This window comes from Phymastichus coffea, unplaced genomic scaffold (assembly GCF_024137745.1).
Source record: "Phymastichus coffea isolate CEN01 unplaced genomic scaffold, Cenicafe_Pcof_1.1 PCOF00154, whole genome shotgun sequence".
Lineage (NCBI taxonomy): Eukaryota > Metazoa > Arthropoda > Insecta > Hymenoptera > Eulophidae > Phymastichus > Phymastichus coffea.
This window is the reverse complement of record NW_026706965.1, coordinates 241,998-262,119: the sequence shown is the minus strand read 5'-3', so window position 1 is coordinate 262,119 and position 20,122 is coordinate 241,998. Positions and strand designations below refer to the sequence as shown.

At 37.7% G+C, this 20,122-nt stretch overlaps 1 protein-coding gene across 2 annotated transcripts in view; it reads right to left on the bottom strand.

Moving 5' to 3' along the window:
• The window catches only part of LOC131672576 (disheveled-associated activator of morphogenesis 1), a 79,656-nt gene extending 61,843 nt beyond the window's left edge, over window positions 1–17,813 (bottom strand). Inside the window, exon 1 of one of the 2 annotated variants that reach the window (XM_058949906.1) lies at window positions 17,578–17,813. Coding sequence is in view for 1 of the 2 variants with exons in the window: in XM_058949905.1 (XP_058805888.1) it covers window positions 5,306–5,332 (27 nt within the window). In the remaining variant the exon portion in view is untranslated. Of the gene's footprint in view, window positions 1–5,305; window positions 5,541–17,577 lie in introns of those variants that run through there. The other variant, XM_058949905.1, reaches the window with a different exon arrangement.
• Window positions 17,814–20,122: the final 2,309 nt, after the last annotated feature.

Genomic DNA, 20,122 nt, shown 5'->3' with positions numbered 1-20,122 from the left:
AGCTAGGGTTGGCTAATTAGGTTACTGAAGTTTCACTTGTGAAGGGGTCGTTGGTCTGTCGTATACGATTACAACCGGACTCGCTAGAGTTCGATTCGAATGCTTTCTCACGGAGTGTTTTCTTACAAGGCAACATAGAAAGTAACAAAAATGTTTAAATTCGCTTTTCTAAGAGAATCAAACGTTATCATGTAAAAGTAGAGCTTCCTGTGAATGGCAGTATTCGTGAATGAATGACAAACTTGACAACGGGAATTTGCAAACAACTCAGAGTGCAATAATGACAAAGACATTTGTTGTAGCGGCAACATATGAGGTCCATTTCTTGGCAGTCGTTCAAATATTCAGCGAGTACGGTTGATCCAATCACACACAGTTCTCTCGTATTATTTCACTTGGTTTTTCCACGCCACACGAATTTCCGGAGATCTTTTACCGACAGGGTGTGCCCGCATGATCTCTTAACTTTTTACATTTTTGGATATATTTATGGCGCGTAGTTCACTTATATTGATCACGGAGAGCTCTCAATGCGATGGTTAATTGGATTTGTTCCGTCTAATGAGATCTCATCCGAGCCTCCAGATTGCTGAATGAACCGCTCGCAGTCAATTAATTAAGTGCACAAATACCGACTGTCAACATTTTTCACCCATAAATTAGACCATTCAAAATTTTTTGTTGACTTGTATCAACAGTAAAAATCATATTACCGATATCTATTCAAGTACACGCTGGTGATCTAGTTTGCCGTTAATCATTTTTATCACATGCAGCTTGCTTTATACGCAATTAAAACGTACATACGGCCGACGAAATCAGGAGGATGCGCTTTTGATTAGCGCGCGTTATAAGAAAATGAAATACGACTTTGCAGGCGACCGGAATGTTAAAACAAAGTCAATTTGCCAGAAGCTAAAGTACAAAGTGCCATCTCGAAGGACACGAGGCACTTGGGTGGGCAGACAGGCAGGCAGGCAGGCAGGCAGGCAGGCAGGCAGAGAGATGAAATACGCGATAGCGCGGCGCGGCATAAGTGTGCCTCATTAGTCCTGATCTCGCGCGCAGCGGCTGCCGCTCTACCTCGTTCTTCTTTGCACACACACACAGACGCGCGCGCGCGTGACATCGTATTTTTACTCGCGAGTCTAGACGTCTAGCACGTGCTGCCTGCGCTCTCGCACGCGCATACAGTGTGACAGCAGACGGACAAAAGAGGAATGGTCTGCTGCACGCGGAAACTTATACTCGCTTCTTTTTCTGCTGTTCTTCTTACCCTTCGCTCGGTTTCTCCTGTACCGAGGTCAAATTCATGAAACTTGGCGCGCGCGTGGGCGCGCTATTCCTCCATACATACGGCTGCGCGCGTCTGGATGCCGTCTGCGAATCGATGACTTCGATGTGAATCATGCACGTACGTCGACCAGCAAGACTTGACCTTTCTCTCCGCTTTATTCATATTTTACGTTTAGGAAATGCTTATTACAAATAATTCTTCAGGTATCTAGTGCAAGTGGAGGAATAGTGCATGAATATTTTATTTTAATTGAACTGTTGTATTTGGCATTTTGATTCGTATCGCGAGATAATTATTCAGATACATAATTCGATTACAATGTACATGAGATATTCTACCTTGGGAATGGTAGAAATAAATCTATCTTTTCATCTTTACATTTCATTTTCTTCAAACCAAAGAAACGTCTAGAAATAGCCTTTATTATTCAAAATAGCTCTGTATAATATTTCTGCTCATTACATCACATAATAAAATTTTCCGATTTCTTTTCACGTGCAATGAAAAATATAGTAACTTTTTGAATTTGCAATTTAGATTGTTTTTTAAAGTTCACTATAAATCTATAACCTTTCAAACTCCAAATATTTTTTCACTTTTCACGCTGTATTTACTCATAACTTAACCGTAATAAATTGAAAATCGAAACGGTGTTTCCAATAAAAAGCTCTTGACGATCTGTCTATTGCATTATGTTTTCATTTAAATATGCGATTACGTATTCAGCGACGAAACCAACCAACCAGTGTAGTTCAAATATTATATAATCGAAAAATGGATTTTCAAATGGCGTCATTAATATGCGTGCTTTACAGCCTGGAATTCCACCGTGACAAGGTGATCAAACTGGCGTCTACGCAACTTTGACAGATCCAGCAGTGAGATTCTAAAACGCGCCACCTCTTGCATTCAAAATAGATAGTCAACACTATCGTCAGCACCGTTCGTCATTGAACACGAAATAGCTTACATCAATTCAATGAAGACAGAAGCGCCGGCAGTCTATCGAGTGGCTTGAGAAGTATGTTTTTTAATTAATTCCGCATCATCGACAGAGGGCTTTCGTAACGAAGCTGTACTTAAAGATTTTTTTTTACGTAAAACTAAAAGAGCGACGCCTTTCTGCGTAATTCTCGTCTTACGAGTGGAAAATTGTCGTTCGCTTCCTGAAAGTACGCGGCGACAGCGACAGTATATATATTACATAGCCTTAAGGCACCTTCCTCTTGCGGTCGTCGCGATGTCACCTCGAGTGTTCGCTTGGGCTCTTCTTTTTCACGATGTTGCTGTTGAGGATCGTCGTCTCGTCTCAAGAGAGTTAGCTGCGATATGCACACAGCACTTTCCTTCTCTCTCTCTCTCTCTCTCTCTCTCTCTCTCTCTCTCTCTCTCTCTCTCTCTCTCTCTCTCTTTTACGCCGCTCGCGCTACTCTACTATAACAACGGACCAGCAACTTGTCAGCAGCCTTATTGGGTGAATTTGAAAAGAAAAAACACAAAAACAATCGTCGCAATAATTTAGTGCTTGATTGATCAAGATTAGTCGTTAGCAGTCGTTCTGTCTTCTGTATATTCCGAGAAATTTGACAACTTAATGATAAAAAAATTACTTTTTATTCAATATATTTTTTATATTGTTAAATATTGAATTGAAATTCACAAAAAGGTTTTAATGAACTCTCTCAAAATGTCGACGCTGATTATGCATTTAATCTGAAATTCATTCTTATTTAACGTGTACTTCTTGACTTGGTATACTGTAAAGCTGACAGAAAAAAATTTTGATACAACTGATAATGTTTACGTGTAATCCAGTTTGCTCGATCTGTTACTCGACGAAGAAAAATTTAATTACCCAAAAAAGAAAAAGAAATATCAGTCATCATCGTACAAATGCAATTTTAGGGAAGTACGTACGCCCAAAATCAAGTTACTTTCATTTACTTTCTCCAGTTACGATGACGAAACGTTCTTCCTACCTTCCTTTATATTACGACCTTTCGCTGCGCTCATAAAATTTCATCGAAGTTGTGCATGCATTGCCAGGAAAAAACTTGTTTTTTTTCTTCTTACTACAGTGTATTATTTTATAGCTGTTATGATTTTGCTTGAGAGATCATTATAAGAGAAACTTTACAGTTACTGCAAATAAAATGTAATACAATTTTCACTAATTGCTGTTAATTAAGTGTCTTTTATTGATATAATGTTTGATTATTACGTTAAAGAAGAATTTATAAATTATTTAATAGTGCTTACCTATATATTTTTTTATCTAATCTATAAAGTGCAATCAATTATTTGATCATTGTAAAGGGATTTCGTCTATATTTGTAAAATTATTAACTTTCTTATCTACAAATAGTACTTGGTATTTTTGGATACTTTGAAAATAACAGAAATTACTCGAATAACACAAATTTTCATTGCTTTTATGTTTTATTAGTCGTTTAAAAAGCTTAATTTCTTTCAGTGATTAAAAACTCTTTTGCTACACGTTTGAAAACAATTACCTTTATTTTCTTAATATTAGAACTTTAACTTTTCAACATTTTTAGAAAAACACTTTCTCTTACTTTTTTTATAAAATGAAACAATACACCTGTTATTCGTTTGCAAATAAAGAAAGAGATTTTTTATCATACGAGGTGAGGAAAATAATGTCAATTTCACCAATTACATAATTATTTTTGAGTCGATAAAAAAGACTAACCAGTTATTACTGATTAGTATATTCATAAAATTTTACGATGCCACTGATACATTGAAATAAATAATTTGACGGTAATTTTCTGAATAAAAATTTTAATAAAGTACTTAAGACATTTTGAAACGTAATTTGAACACTTATATGAATATCTCTCAAAAAAATTTGTATACGATCAATATCGATCGTTCAATCGTTATATGCATAAATGATTGAGAAATAATTAAATAAAATTTACTCGTGCTATTCAATGTTACAATTTCATTCAGCAGAAATAAGCAAAATTTACAGCTCATGCAAATAAAATTCATTCACACCTCAGAGTAAAAAAAGAATCTACGCAGAAAATAAGAACTTAAAATCATCAGTACGTTGTCTGAAGCCGAAAGAAAGAGATCGGAACATATAAGAGAACTCATTGCATTACGAATCCTTGACCATCAATTGTCCCCTTCCGCGGTTGCACCCTAAGCTCTGAATGAATCTGCACTGCAGTGTCAGTAGCAGCACACATACACAAACACTATTGCTATAGTGCATGACGAATCCGTGCGACTTATAACAGCAGGAGTGGCAGCCGGTTGGTCGAGGGGCAACATACTTCGGAAAGTAATCGCGTTCGCATCGCTCAGTCAGCTGATCGAATCGGCGTCACGCGATTGCACTATACACACGCTGGTCGATACGACTGTGCAGACAATCCAACAAAGCATCTGAACCATTTTTTATTCTACTGTATGAGCATACGGCCACTTCAGTCAGGGTCATCCTGTTTAAGTAGCGTCGCGAGCATCACGACCTTCACGCTAATACGCTTTCTTAGGAGAATATAAAAAGTCTGGGTGTTGTAACAATTATTACGATGGCTATTCCTTTACTAATTCAATTTCCATAAATTGATAATGTTAACTGTGAAAAAAGTCAAGTCCCGTATTATTTGACCGAACTTACGATCAGCGAAACCGAGTCTATTTTATAAGTTGAAATTACGATAAGTTTAATGTGCATTAGCAAATGATGAAAAAGCCTGGTCCATTTGCACGACTTATAGAAAAATAAATTAACAGATTGTCTACGAGTCATGATCAAAATTTTTAATTTACTAATGGAGCGATAATTATTATTGATAGTCTCAAACAAACAAGAAGCCGAGAGGAAGAATCCCAACGATAAATATAAGCTGTTATGTTTGAGAAAAAATACGATTTCTAATGATGCTACGGAAAAAATCGTAAATTCTTAGAACAAAATAAACGCATCAGAAAATAATTAAACAAAAAAAATCTTAACATATAGTAAACCTCATAGATTCTCCGAGAAAGAGCCATGAATAATTCCGGCAAGACAGCTGCATTATTTAATCATTAAACACCAACAAACAATCGGAGCACACTTGGATCGGCAAACAAATCATACAAGTCAAAAGAATCTTTCGAGCAGCGCAGAGACACAGACAAACTCACGCGCGGGCACTTTCAGAAAGTTATCACGTGTTTCAAAGATACACAGAACTCGCGTCGTCTCGTCTGCTATACAAGCGAAGCCGCAACGCAGACTGACGAGACTTAACGAGGGTGCGTCGGCCTAAACGACGACACTGCTGTTGCCGGCACCCCATGGGGGAGCTGCTGCCCTTGTGCATGCGCGCGTGTGGACCAAACATCTGCCAGCGTTCCCCCTCCATTTTTCTTCTCTTTCTCAACTTCTCTCTCTCTCTCTCTCTCTCTCCCTCACACATGTGCACGTGTGCGTCTGTGCATAGGTATATATTTGTCGACGGCACACGCCGCCGACGCGATGCCTTTCTTCTTTTTTTTCATTCTGCGCGGTCCAACCGGACCCATATACAAGGCTCAAGTCTCAAATTGATGAGTGCAACCTTGTGTTACAATGACTGGCTTTCGCGCCGATTGAGTTTCAAGAGAAGAGGGAGGAGTGATGGGGGTGAGCTTGATTTGATTGCAGCTAAATCTTTTTCTTCGATGGATTTTATAAAGCCACAATTGTCAGTTGCAGCGAAAATTGGAAATAATTTATTCGTCTACTTCAGACAAACAAAATATTAATATTTGAACTCTCGTAGGTGCCATGTTCTGGTGTGAGCCTTACGCAGGTGCATTTTTCCAAGGGAACTTTACAAGTTTCAGGTAAACCAACACATTTTTATCTTAAGTGATTGATAAGATTACGCTTGAAAACATACAGCACGCTTGTGCCGTAGAATTATTAAAGCCACAACCATAGAGCTTGTTATTTACACTTGAACTTGCTAATTGACATGCGTATATGAGATGTTATCGTGTTATCAACGGGACATTAAAAATTGAGGAAGCAGGAAATAATAATAATAATTTCTACGTAAGCGAAATTCAATACGACAGTATCAAGGTCGTTAATCAAAGGGTCGCACGTATAAAAATGCAGAAGCGCGAATTTTTACGACTTAAAAGTGAATTGTTGAAAAAAAAAATAATAATTGTAAAACAACGCTGTACGTGCGTTTACGATGGTCACGTTCGTGGTACACTTCATACGTTCTTTTTGCTCGCTCGTGCCGCATAGCTCCCCGCTTCGCGCGTCGAAAGTTTAGGAGGGGAATTTCCGATGTACGACGACGACGGATCGCTGTGGATAATTTAAGAGTGCATCCAAAGAGGAAGAAAGCTCAGCGCTTCCTGTCAATCATTCAACGGGCTTCTCGCCTCTTCAATTGCGGTCGATGGGGTTTTTTTTCTACAACGGTGGCTAGCCAATTGTTTTTTCCTCACCACGACGCGAGATAGAGTTGCTTTTCTCTTCCCGACTGCTAACATCTCATTAATTTGAACGTTGGCTGTCTATTATTGAAAGACTGAATCTTTTATGGAGTTAAAATTATTGGAACTCTTTATCGTTTCGACTGATTGATAGGCTTTTACATAATCATGCCTGACTTTTACCTTTTGAAATGAGTCCGATCTAACGGTTGTTTTGAGATTTTTCCTAATTAAGGAAGCGTGGGTACATTAACGAAAGCGCTCTAAATAACATAAACTGCAATTCACTTTTTTTTCTTCGTTTTTCATGAGCACCTGCGCGTACGTAAATTATGAGGTTGCTTCTGATAAGCAGTCTGAAATTATTCTACGAAACTATTTCGTAGACATTACAAAATAACGATAGTTCAATGACTTCTTAAACAATTTACACGATTCAATCAAATTCAATATTTATTGTTGAAAGCAATCTCTTGTTCTTTTGGGTAAATAACGCAGATACAGCACCTGAATCATTTCCAATATTTACTTAAATACTATCTGATAACGGAACAACAATACTGATATCAAAAGTTTCTCAAACATTTTCACATAAATATTAACTAGGATTGCAGATTGAAAAAGTCTTTAGTTCGATTTCATCGACACTAACTGTTTTCCGTAAAAAATAAAAGATGGACACTAAAGGTAATTTGCCATATGCTACAGAAATAATATAAACAAACATAGCGGTGTAGAGTAAACGCGACGCAATGACAAGTTTACTGGATGCGTATAGCGCGCGTGATTATTTAGCGTGTTCCATTAATAATGTTCCGAAGCCGCGCGTACGTACTTGCGCACGTCACAAGGCTGTATGCCAGCGGCAAACCAAGAAGAAGAAAGCACGCGGTAAATTCTTCCTGCATCGCGATAAGAATGGTCTCGCGACCTATTGGAAGTCCATTGCGCGCGCGGGCGCGCGGAATGGTCTTGTATAAAGCTCGGTGGCACGTACGCGTAGCCTTTTATTCTCGAAACGCTCGCCAGCTTTCTTTCCTCGGAATAATCGCAATATCGCGCGTCCTTACATAGGAGAGCGCATAGAATGAGTCGGTTTTCCCATTAGTGCGTATTGTTTTTTCAAGTGTCTCACAAGCACGCGATTACGGGCGGCGATTACGAACGAGCCACTTTATATATATATCTCCCTTCCACTTGAGCTGCCGTGATGACAAATACGTGTAACTAGACTTTACTTTTGCTGACTTATCCTCGGGTGAGAGTTTCTTGTTTGTTACTCTCTGATCTGACCTCTTGCGAAATCGCCTGTACAAGGTTTCCTAAATACACAAATACCTTTTCATTGAAAAAAAGAGACTGAGTAATAGAAAAATGTTTTTCACTTGCGATGCACATCACTTAAATCTGTTAAAAAAACTTTCCAAGCTTCGAGGCATGTACAAGAGACAAAGGTTTAACACTCGTCACGTACGCATCACTCGTCCTATCATCACTTTCATCGTCGTCGTCATCGTGATCTCTTTTCGCAGAGCAGGCCATTTTTCAGTTCAGTCAACTCTCCTCTCTCATCAAACGCGTGTGTAAACTGCCAACTATCTCAGCACAATTTTCTCCCTCTCTCTCCTCGGCTACTCTCGTTGGCTTTACTGTCTGATGCCACGAATCGCCGGCAATATTTTTCATCTCGCGTTCCTTTGCTCTATTCGAGTCTAGAAGAATTTACAGCGCAACAACATTGCGCAACTTAATCGAAACTCTTAGATGCTGTTAAGAATGATATGTTCTTTACGAAAATTGTTCAAAGATACTCAACTTTCGCTACGAAAACTTATTGTTTCTATGTTAAGATCTTTGCTTGTGAAGTTTCAACGTGTGAATCCGAAGATTCTTCTGACGCTGAGGTATTGTCCTTTGATTTTTAACGTTACCTCCGTAGCATTTGAATCAAAAGCAGCGTTGATTACCCTAGAAAACTTGTTTATGAAGGAGGGGAATAAAGCTACATATCTCTATCATTGACTGCATATCCTTGTTTCTTTTCATTGAGCCGCTATCAAAATTCATTCTCTCCTTTAAAAATGAAATCTATAGTATGTTACAGTCTCTACATTTTTCAGACTCGTTAAGTTAAACCAGTAAACGTGACGAAAAGGGAAAGTATTACAAGCCAAAAGCGGCAATTGATAAAGCGCGCACGAAGATGAGGAAGAACGAGTGGATGCAGAGCAGCAAAAGGAGGAGGAGAATGCACACACAGCGGCAATTGAGCAAAATTGGCACCAATTAGACCGGCGTCCCGCACTTCACTGTCGTGATTTTACGCTATTCGCAATTCCGTGCGCTTCCCCTTCTTCTCTTTTTGTTTCATTTCGTCCGACTAGTTTGTTGGCTCTCCTTGTTCTACACTGACGGTTTACGTGAAAAAAAAAATTACACTAAACGAATGTCTTTTTTAAAAAAGAAGCATTATTTCTGCAGAAATTCACTGAATTGAACAAACGTTTTCTCATAAAGAAATACTTCTAAGGCTTCGGGTGAAATGATCTTTGTGAGTCATTCGACAAATTTAAATTCCATTAAGAGTCTCGTTCCCCCTTTTATGACTGTCTCTGCACATGTATTTTTTTCTTATTATTTCTGTGCATTCTATTTATAAAGATTTAATGTTCAGATCATCTTATCCCAATCACGCTTCCGGAAGCGAATAAAAAAACCAAGCTACACTATAAAATTATAGCCGGATCATAATGCCTTCGAAAAGCGCAGCCTTGAACTGGGTGTCCTTATGATAGGCATGTCGTCCTCGAAAATTAATCTAGTTAACCCTCTCTGGAGATGATTGATTGAAAGTAACTTATAAAAATGTTTTACTTCACAAGAAGAGCTTTTACATGTTTCTCAAACGAGAATTTTTTGCATGAAACGTTTGCATCATACTCGCTGAAAACTAATTGTATATATCATCGGAACCTAAAACTTTGTCGCGTGGCTATTGTCAATTGCTCGGTCATTGTGTCGCGCTTTAACAAGGCATACCACCTCGTTCTGGTATCTCGCGCCTCAGCCATTTTATTATCCGTACTTCGCACACGCAGAAAGCAAAGTGCTTTGGGTGTGTGCGTGTATGTGTGAGAGAGAGAAGAGAAAACTAGCGGCATCGCGGTATGACACTGGACCACCGCGACGAGTGCGTAATGGGAAAAGTCTCTCGCTCTCTCTCTCTCTCTCTCTTTCTGCGCGCGGAATTCCTCGACTATGGTAAGAAAGTCAAGAGAAAACGAAAACGACGACAACGCGCAGCACGCACGAGGGGATTGATGATAGCGCGTACGAGATTTACTGGGATACTGCACACGCATCGCCGATGGCATGGATCAGACGATGAGAAAGAAAAAAACATTGCTCTGTTGTTATTACGAGCCGGTTTGCTTTGTAGTGCTCTCTCTCTCTCGGTCTTCTTCTTTCTCCTGGGTTAACGAATGAATGAATTGAAGGACGTCGGCGTATTACCCGTAACCAGGGTTAATGCTCGTTTCATTGCTTCTCGCCTTGTAATTATTCGTCGTGTACTGATATGGATTATCCTTTTATAAGTGATATAATTTCCTACTACCTCAGATATACTGTCTGCTTATTATTATTAGGAGTATACAACGTATTGTTAGCGATTTTTATGACGAATACTCTAGAAATGTCTACGACGTAATTGTTGATTTAAATCTGTACTGCGATGAAAAAAAAACATAAACCTCAAATCACGCTTGAAAATAATGATAAAGCTTAAAGAAAAGATACAATATTAGAAATCTTCGAGATCATTCCATTGCCTTGATCAATGTACTATACACCTTACACCTTACCATACCTCATGCATCTACTGCAGCGTTTTTTGCCAATGTCCATAAATAACAAGATGTAAAAGTACATCTGTCAACGAAACAAGAACGCATGTCATCCCTCAAAAATAATGCAAGGTAGCACCTTTTTACTGTCTCGCCGTCATTATTGCTCCAAAAATTGTACCTTTTTTGGTTTTATCACGCTTGTTCTCCTGAGACTGTTCGAATGACGTCACTACGCACCTTTATCCCGCCAAGTTATATACGTACACGTATAGGCGGTATATTTATTCAAAAATAGCAAACGCAAATTTTGTGCCGAGTTTAATTCAATCTACCGATGTGTGCGTGTGGGGGCAAGATATGTATTTTGATATTCGATTGCTGTCCTGTACGCGATTTCGCGTATGACTCAATGAGAAAGTTTAGCGCGGTGTGCATGCGACAGTAGTCCACGGGGATACGCATATCGCGCGATTGTATTACATTCAATTTTTGCATTGTTCCTACCAAGGGGTGCGAGCGATACCTTGCCGCTCACGCGCTAATGAACTCCCCTCTAGTCATCCAATTTCATACTTTGCAAGGGTTCAATCGACAAAATATACTCAAATATACATAGCATTTAAATTGTACAGCTTCATTGACTTGGTTACTTTGAAATTCAGATTTGAAAATGAATCTAGGGGAGATGAAGCTTCCGAACAAGTTTTACGAGATACATTAAATAGCATAGTCCTGGAGTACGTTTTAGTTACGTAAAATCAATCAACGAGCATAAAAATCCTATAGATACCAATAACGATAAAAAGGCACTCTTTTATCGATTTTTTTATGCACAAAAAACGTCGTCGCCGAGACAAGACAAAGTTAACATTGCGCAACATTCGCAAGCTTATTTAAATCACCTCCGCTGGTATTGCACGGCTACCAACATATACAGTAATAACTTTCTCTCGGTGTATAATAAGCTTAAACACGAAGAAAATCTGAGTTAGCGACACGCGGCTAGTCGTACGATAAAGAAGAAAGAAAGCAGAGATACAAAAGGATCGGTCCGCGTGTACACACGCGATGTCGCGTTTTTCCGCCACATCAAAAATAAAACGACAACTGCAGGCTGCGCGCACGGACAGGCGGACACTTTTGACGCCGCGCGGAGATGACTGCGACGCGAGCCGTTTGAAGAACGTTTATGGTTATGCTCCAGCAGATACTTCGTATACCTTTCCAGAGGTGTGCATGTGCTGTCGAACAACCGATACACCGCGAGACAACGTTTATACGTGTTGGAGCATAAAACCAGTGCTGCTGCTGTTTGTGTGCTCTAGCGCCGGATGTGATGTATTAGGAGTCTGCAAAAAGTTATATTTCTTGGTAGCAAGTGCTTTTCACTCGTTATTCCCGGCGAACTCGCATCTGGTTTTTCTGCGTTTACAGTTGTTTTCCAATGTTTCCCGTCCTACGAAATAGTTGTGTCAAAATTATAGAGCTCGATGTTCTCATTGAAAATTTCGGAGTTCCATTGGCAAACAAAGAACATTGTTGTCTGAAAAAGTACGGGAGAAAATTCAATGCCGTAAGTTGCATGTAACCCCTGATCGGACGAAACAACGCAATCCAAATACAATAGTTTGACACGCCAGAAAAAAAGAAGATCATACCGAACGAAATATAATACATTTATAGGGGGATGAGCATATTGTGTGGTGCTGTTTTAGAATGCCGCTGTGAATGAAGCTTTAAACCGTGACGCGTTGGAAAATCGACGACTTGACAGCTGCAGCCGATAGCCAAGCTGAATTGTGTGTAAACTCACTCGAGAAAGAGAAAGAGAGGCTCTATCGATTTTATCGCATATCCTCTGGCTATCGAATGGTGTACGAACTATCAGCAAGCGCGGGGAGTAGATGCATTTCACTAGACAAATTAATTTACGACGACATTATAGCTAAGTGGTATCGTCTTCAATAATGCGGGCTTCAATAACGTAATCGGCTTGTTCGTATTAGCTTGATCAACAACATGTTTGATCCTCTTCCATCTTTGCTTTTATTTATTGAATTCGTTTTAAATAACTTCAATTCGCTTAACTGAATCTAACTCTTAGATGCTTTTAAATAAACAGTATAACGCATCGTGGCTCGATATGGGAATTTTGTACTAATTAAATTTTCTCACTCAAGCGGAGCGTATCGACTGTCTAAATGTTCGATACAATTTTAACTGAATACATCCCACGAAAAATTTTGAAACAGTTATGAATAATTTTTATTTTAATAATAATAATATTAAGGGAAATACATTCCACGGCAAGAAAAAGGATACGATACAAGTGACCTATAACAGCAAATCAACATTATTTCCTTTCGATCTTGTTATTACGATAAATTATTATTGTCGCATCCTTTCCTCGCGCGGAGATTCAATCAAACGCATTGTCGTGTCAACGGACAATTTATGCATCTACGATTTAATAATGGAAAAGCACAGTGTAGCCGATGCAGACTTCTGCACGTAGAAAAATAATGTATAATTGATTGAGTTCGGAATTCTGTAGATTATAATTATTATTCTACAACAGTGTATTTAACATGACATGTGCAAGAAAAATATCTTGTATTTCTCTTTAAACCACTTGAATGCGTAGTCGAGATACAGCTAATGTATATATTTTAAGTGTGTTTTACAATCATAAAGGTACATACACATTCATTACTACAAATAATAATTCGTTTCCCAACTTGCATTGTGACATTTTCATCAAGTTTTTCGGATTCAACTGGATTCCTATTACATTTACATCGCTGCCCCATGTAAACATCGTTTTTTTTTTTCAAAGTTATTATTCGATCATTTTGATTGTACATGATTGTATATTATTACAAAATATTATTACATTCAAACTTTATTTGAAAATGACGAGACATTACATTGTTTTTAATGAATTATTTCTTCAACCACGATAAAAGTGTTTATTAAGAAAATAATTTATTCAAAACATGGTTTGATGACTTTTAAAATATTTAAACGCAAATGCATCCAGCATTCAAATTATGGCGAAACTCCGTTGGTATGTATCAGCGAAAATTTTCACGATTGTTCTTTACAAGTAAAGTCTTTTAATAAATTTCACGTCATAAGTTCATCTAGCCAATCACTTTAGTGCATGTTGTATATATGATAGAACGTATAGTATGTCGCACCAGCTGCGAGTTCAACCGAGTTCATAGACATTCTAAATATTTATAGAAAAGAATTTTCGTTTGAAGGTTCCTTGAAGATAAAAAAGATTCAACATGGTTTACTGGAAATACTTATTTTTTGGTGAAATCGTCAAGTTGCATATTATGCTTTTACTTCTTCATCAAGAAATCTTGTTTGAAATTGAAATAATTTGCCTTTTTTATCGTAGTATCATGCATTTTCTTGAGAATATTCTATAATTAGAAGTAATATGTTATCCCACGTATGTTTGAATGGAACAGAGATTATGGGCAACATAAAAAAAGTTCACATATAATAAAGTGCTATTTGTATTATAATTGATGGTAGCATATACTTTACAAAATTAACGCAATACAAACGTTAACAAATCTAAGTTCACCGTATATTTTATATGTATAGACATTTAATGGCTCAACCAGTGTACTAAAAACACGTCTATCACTACAAATTCATTATTTAACTCTATTGTACAATTTTGTAATCAAACAATCATTTGTCGTTTTCCTAACAAATAATTAAATCAAAACATCATAACGAAGAATAATCACTCAAGGTTCCCCTTTCACCGATCTCAATTGTAAATCTGCTCGTTGACAAGATAATTCGAGCTCTTCTTAGCGCGAACCCTTCATACACACTCATATGCACGGACGCACACATATATAAAAACTTGATTTCCCAATGTCTTCGTTCATTAGCATCTCTCGATTTCTCGACACGATGACACTTTCGCAAAAGCGTTCTTACTTGCAATTCATGAATTCCTTGATGTTGGGGTGTGCGTGTGTCTGCGTTTGTGTGAATACACACGTTTGTTAAAGGAGAGAACCGATGTTAAATATATGTACACACGTGCACGTGAGAAAGTTCAAATATATACATTTCGCAACATGCAAATTACTCTTCGTTTTTCGCGCAATAAATGCCTTTTGGTGTAATCTCGCAGGGCATTTTGTAAAAATGCACATTCGAAAGTATACACATGTGCGCACATGGCTCTTGTACAGCCTCTAACTTTTGAAATCAGCATTTCAATTAACTCCGGCCGTCATAGCAAAAACTTAGGAGAGACAACAATTGTAATATAGGTATGGGATATAGTTAACGCAAATTGTATGATGAAAAACGAGCTCGGCAATTTTCGAATCCACCTCTTAAGGTCAAATTGTAACATTGAAGCTGAATTAGTTGCAATCGAAAGCAAAGCAAATTTGCGGCAATCAACTTTGAAAACTTTGGCTTTCTTGAACATTAACATAAACGCTTGGCCAAATAGCATCGCTCGAGGTTATGCGCGAATGTGCACCAGCGCAGAAGATCTCGAAAAGCTTCTCCATTAAACCTTTCCCATGAGGCTGTGCTCTAGAGCGTGGGCGTGTCGTGAAGTAAAGATCGCAAGCGAAAAAAACAAGTTGAACGGAAAAAAAAGTCGGCCGATCCTTCAAATGAGACGAAACACAACAATGCGGTCAAAGGAAGGCGAAAAACGCTATTATTATCATTAGGCGGCTTCGTCGCGCATGAGATTTTCACCGTCTATAGCATTATGTATCGCGTGCCTTTGCTTCTTCGGTGTGCAAAAATACCACATACACAAGAACCACATTACTCACGAGGGGTCTATTACGTACACTAATATTTGAGTCGCACGAACGGCTTTTTAGCTGAAATAATCTGAGTCGATTCACTGAACGGAAAACCATATTTCTTCAATTGACTTTTCTTTTTATTATATACCCGAATGTTTCACTCTGCTGAGTAAATTTTATTTTCTCAATCTGTTCCCCGCAATATTTTGTATGAAAGGCCTTAAATACTTTAATTCACGGTGTCATTAATACAGAGTAAAAAGAGATCTGCCTTTTTAAGCTCCTTTTCTTTGACAATAAAGGGGGTCCATCTACATGCAGACCTTCTCTCTCTCTCTCTCTCTCTCTCTCTCTCTCTCTCTCTCTCTCTCTCTCTCTCTCTCTCTCTCTCTCTTCTCTCTCGTTTTTCAAACGTCAAACGCATATACTCACCTAGCCTTTCTCATCTTTGCACAATGCCATACGTTTACCCTTCCCTTTCACATGGAGTCCTGTTCTGCCATTCGTCTGCGATTGTACTTTTCACTCTTGCTCCCTTTTCCTTTTATAATAATTTTTGAGTGAACACCTGCAGCGGCACGTGTATGCCGCTGGGAAATGATTTTTCTATAATAGTAACTGTAGCGTACATCACTTTGTCGTATATTCAGTGCACAAACGAACAGAGGCAGAGAGAGGGAGAGAAAAAGAGAGAGAACGATTGTGGCCACCAAACCATCGGTATAAGGCGCGCACTTTAGATCGTCGATTTACTTCCTCATTTTCTCCTCTATATAACACATCCATTTCCTTGGTGGCCGCAATCTTTCTCCATCCGTCCTTTAAGAGAGCGAGCGTTGTGGCGTAGCCTCCCTCATCCGGCCATATGAAGCTCGTCTTCCATCACTTAAACAATTGTAGGCAACGCTTCTCTCTCACTCTTTCTGTGCCACTATACGCATAAACACAAATGCTATAAGAGTCTCGGGACGCGCGACATCCGTGCTGCAGCAGTTCGCCGTCGTCAATGAAAATAAAACTGCTCATAACTCCGAACAATTAACCTGAGTGACACTTTCGTTGATATATTATACCCCAGACGTGAATAGAGCTGCAGCAGTCATACTGCTGCTCTCTTCGATTTCCGTTAATTGTCTTGACGCAGTCTAGCGTGAAGCTACGCTCACAATACGGTAAATTAAATAGGGGTTGCACGACACACGCCATCACCTATAGCGATACGCACGCGGGGCCAGTGGTTTCGTCGAGATTTATTATCTCGCGCGCTTCCTCACGATAATCCACCGATACGCAAAGCTATACCTAGAAACGCGATATCAAGTTGGATTTAGGCTACGCAAACAATCAGCCGTGATTATATGATGCATTTCCAAATTTACGTTTCTATTCCGGAGAATGGAGAACATTTTGATGATAAAACGCGTCGCAGGGCAAGCGCACTTGACGAAGTCGATGCACTATATGCCGCCGCGGCGGCTATAATTTCACGCAAGCGTAGCACACGTACATCGTAACGCATAAGACGTAACCTTTTATATTATTGATCTGTCTTACTATAACCCTATGTATTTTTTAAAACAACCCGATTGAAAAAGGAAAGTCCGTGCTGCCGCGCAGAACGACGTAAGTATAAATTTGCAATCCTTATAAGCGCCAAAGTATTTGCGCCGACTAGAGTGCATGTGTATATCAACGGTTGAATAATACGTCACGCTATCGCTATTCTTTTGTACATTGATAATAAAAGCAATTTAACCTAACAAAAATGTTCATCGGCTTATGCAACTCCACTTTCGCTTTGATTGGAATTTTGTTAACGTTATCAAAAACTATTATGTAATCTCGTCCATTTCGTTTATTTTATTTTTTCCCCATATTTAGAATTAGATTTAGGGCTATTTTAATACCTCAGGAATAAACCACGAGTTTATGTTGTTAACATTTAATCAACTGTTACTATGGAATATCTGAGAAACGGACATCGGATTGGACTCAGGTAGATTTATGAGTTTATATCATCAACGCAATGACACCTGTGCAATAAAAGCTCACGCAAGCTTGTATTTTCCACCACCACAAAAGCTTTGGCATCCTTGTCCGTCTCAAAGTCGAAAAAACTCAAAAGCTTCGAAGGAATCTTAAGTGAGAAAGAACTTACCGGAAAAAGCTCCGAAATTCCTGCGGTGCGTCGTCGCTAGCCGGATGCCGGATCAATAGGACGAGCGTCAGCGGTACATTGCACTCCCATCCACGATCATCGCACGTCGCGCACGAGCACCACAACCACTGCACAATAGGAACCCTTCGCTGCAATGATTTTGATATTACGAGAACGCGAAAATCAGGACAATGAAATATTCCCGCGACGAAAAAAATGCGTTAACACTGACGACGGCTCTGCAGCCTTAGCCAAGTCTGCCTCGCGTGTACATACACATGCACGTCGGCGGTGGCTGGAGCTTCTGCGCCGGCTCGAGCGGTCGTCAAGGCGACGGCTTTCGACGGCACGCTGACGTCTCTGTTTCTCTCACGCTTCGCGCATCGATCCGTGGTCGCACACACGGAAAAAAGCTTCGCTTTGTCTCCGCGTTTCTCGTACTGTTTTATCCCGCGGGTTGGGGTTCTGAGCTTGAAGCCGCCGACGCTTACTTCAACGAACTTTCGAGCGTTACTCGGTGAGCGGCGCTGTCGCTCGAAAGCGCATCGACTACTTATAGAGGTACACCTTTTGAACGTGTTAGATTTAGCTGTATTTTTTCAACTTGCTTATAATTTTTTTTTATGAGGATTACTGTACATATCGTTTATAATTTATAACGTAATCGTTCAATTTGAAGCCATCGTATCATCATCATGATACCTTTTCAGTATTTTGTCTCGCGATATTCATTACAGAATAAATCGCTGGAATTACAACATGTTAGCTTAAATATTTCAAAACATTATATGGATTTTTTAATATCTTTTTTTCTTAATATCTCCTTGCATCTTCATCTATTAAGGATGAAATTAAATTTGAATTGAAATTTTATATAATTTTTAACGCATTGGATGGAATCGATTGCAGTTCTTGGTATTTTAAGCATCTTGATGATTCATACGTGACCAAAAAGTCGTAGTACAATTAGCGTATATAAATAAAAATTCAATTGAATTTATATATCTTTCCAAGATTTTATTTTGATTCTGCCACAGTTATATAAATCCCTAAAATAATTATGTACCATTTATGAATTCTGTTTGAAATACTTATGTAAGAATGTATATATTGATAGTAACATTTACAATAATTACAATAATTACTCAAGTGATCCCTTTATCATATTTAATTATAGGAATAACCAGAAGATGTTTAATAGCTTTGTATGTTGTAACAATAACAATGAATTTAATTAATTAATTTTTTCTGATAGATAGCGAAACTATACCTACAGTATAGTTAGATACTTATATGCGTGATGATAGTACATAACATAGTAAAGAAAAAGAAAAAATTAAGGTTCATCAATTATGAATAAAAAGTAAAAGCACATCTAGAAAAAAATAGTTTAACACACCGATTACTGAAACAAATTAACCATCGATTAAATTACAAATAATTAATACTAGTTCAATTTGTTAATGAAGACCGTCAAACTGATAAATAAAAAATCAGTGATGCGTGAGTCTTAACCCCTGACAGCAAACTACACTTTTTGCAGCTATGTATCAGTATTAGCCTAAAGTTCGAAAATTACGATAAAAATATACCGACCTTTTCTACTTTTCGGCAGTCATTGAACAGGTAAAATTGCCAAAATTGTTAATTGATATCATGTTATTATTAAATATAATTTACAAAAATAAAAAGGGATTTTTATTGAAAAACTTCTTGATATTATTTCTAATTACAATTCGTAGAATTTATCAAATAACTTACGTGTACAAAATCTGTGCTATAGTATATTTTTTGATTGTCAATATTGCATAAAGTTAAGATTATTTATTAGAATTGCATTAAATGGCTTCAACTCACGAGTTTATCCCTACATAGACAGATACAGGTAATGATGAAATTATTCTGATTGACTAATCATTTATTATTGACAAGATATACAGGAAAATGTTGCTCCTTAACTCAAACAATTAAAAGTGTTTGCGACATTCATTGTTTTTAGTGATTTGAGTGTTTAAATATTTTTATAATATATTTATTTAATGTTGCATTCCCCAGGGTAGGTATTAGCGATAATGGTACAAAGATATAAAAAAATAAAAATATTCATATATAGGCTATTTACAAAAAAGGTTGAACATAAAGTTATAATGCGTATTTAAATATATTACATGATTTTTAAGATTTTTAATTAAAAAAAATGTAATTACACTTTGGCACTGTTGAACATTATCGATTAGTTTTTATTTCACTTAATAACTTAAAATTTAGTTGTTCGTTTTCTGATCCTGGAAATTATAAAAGTATGTGTTGAATATTCAACATAATTGATACATACTATTTATCTGTTATAATTTTATAAATGATATCGAAATATGCTTGAGCGAAGCCACGACGGATCTGCTAATTAAAATATATAAAGATTTCGATCAATATTTAAAAATAATTATATCAAAATACTTGACTTACGTATCATTGGTAAGAATTATTTAATTAGTAGAAAATATCACTCAAACTATAATTTGATATATAATGTATAGAAGATGAC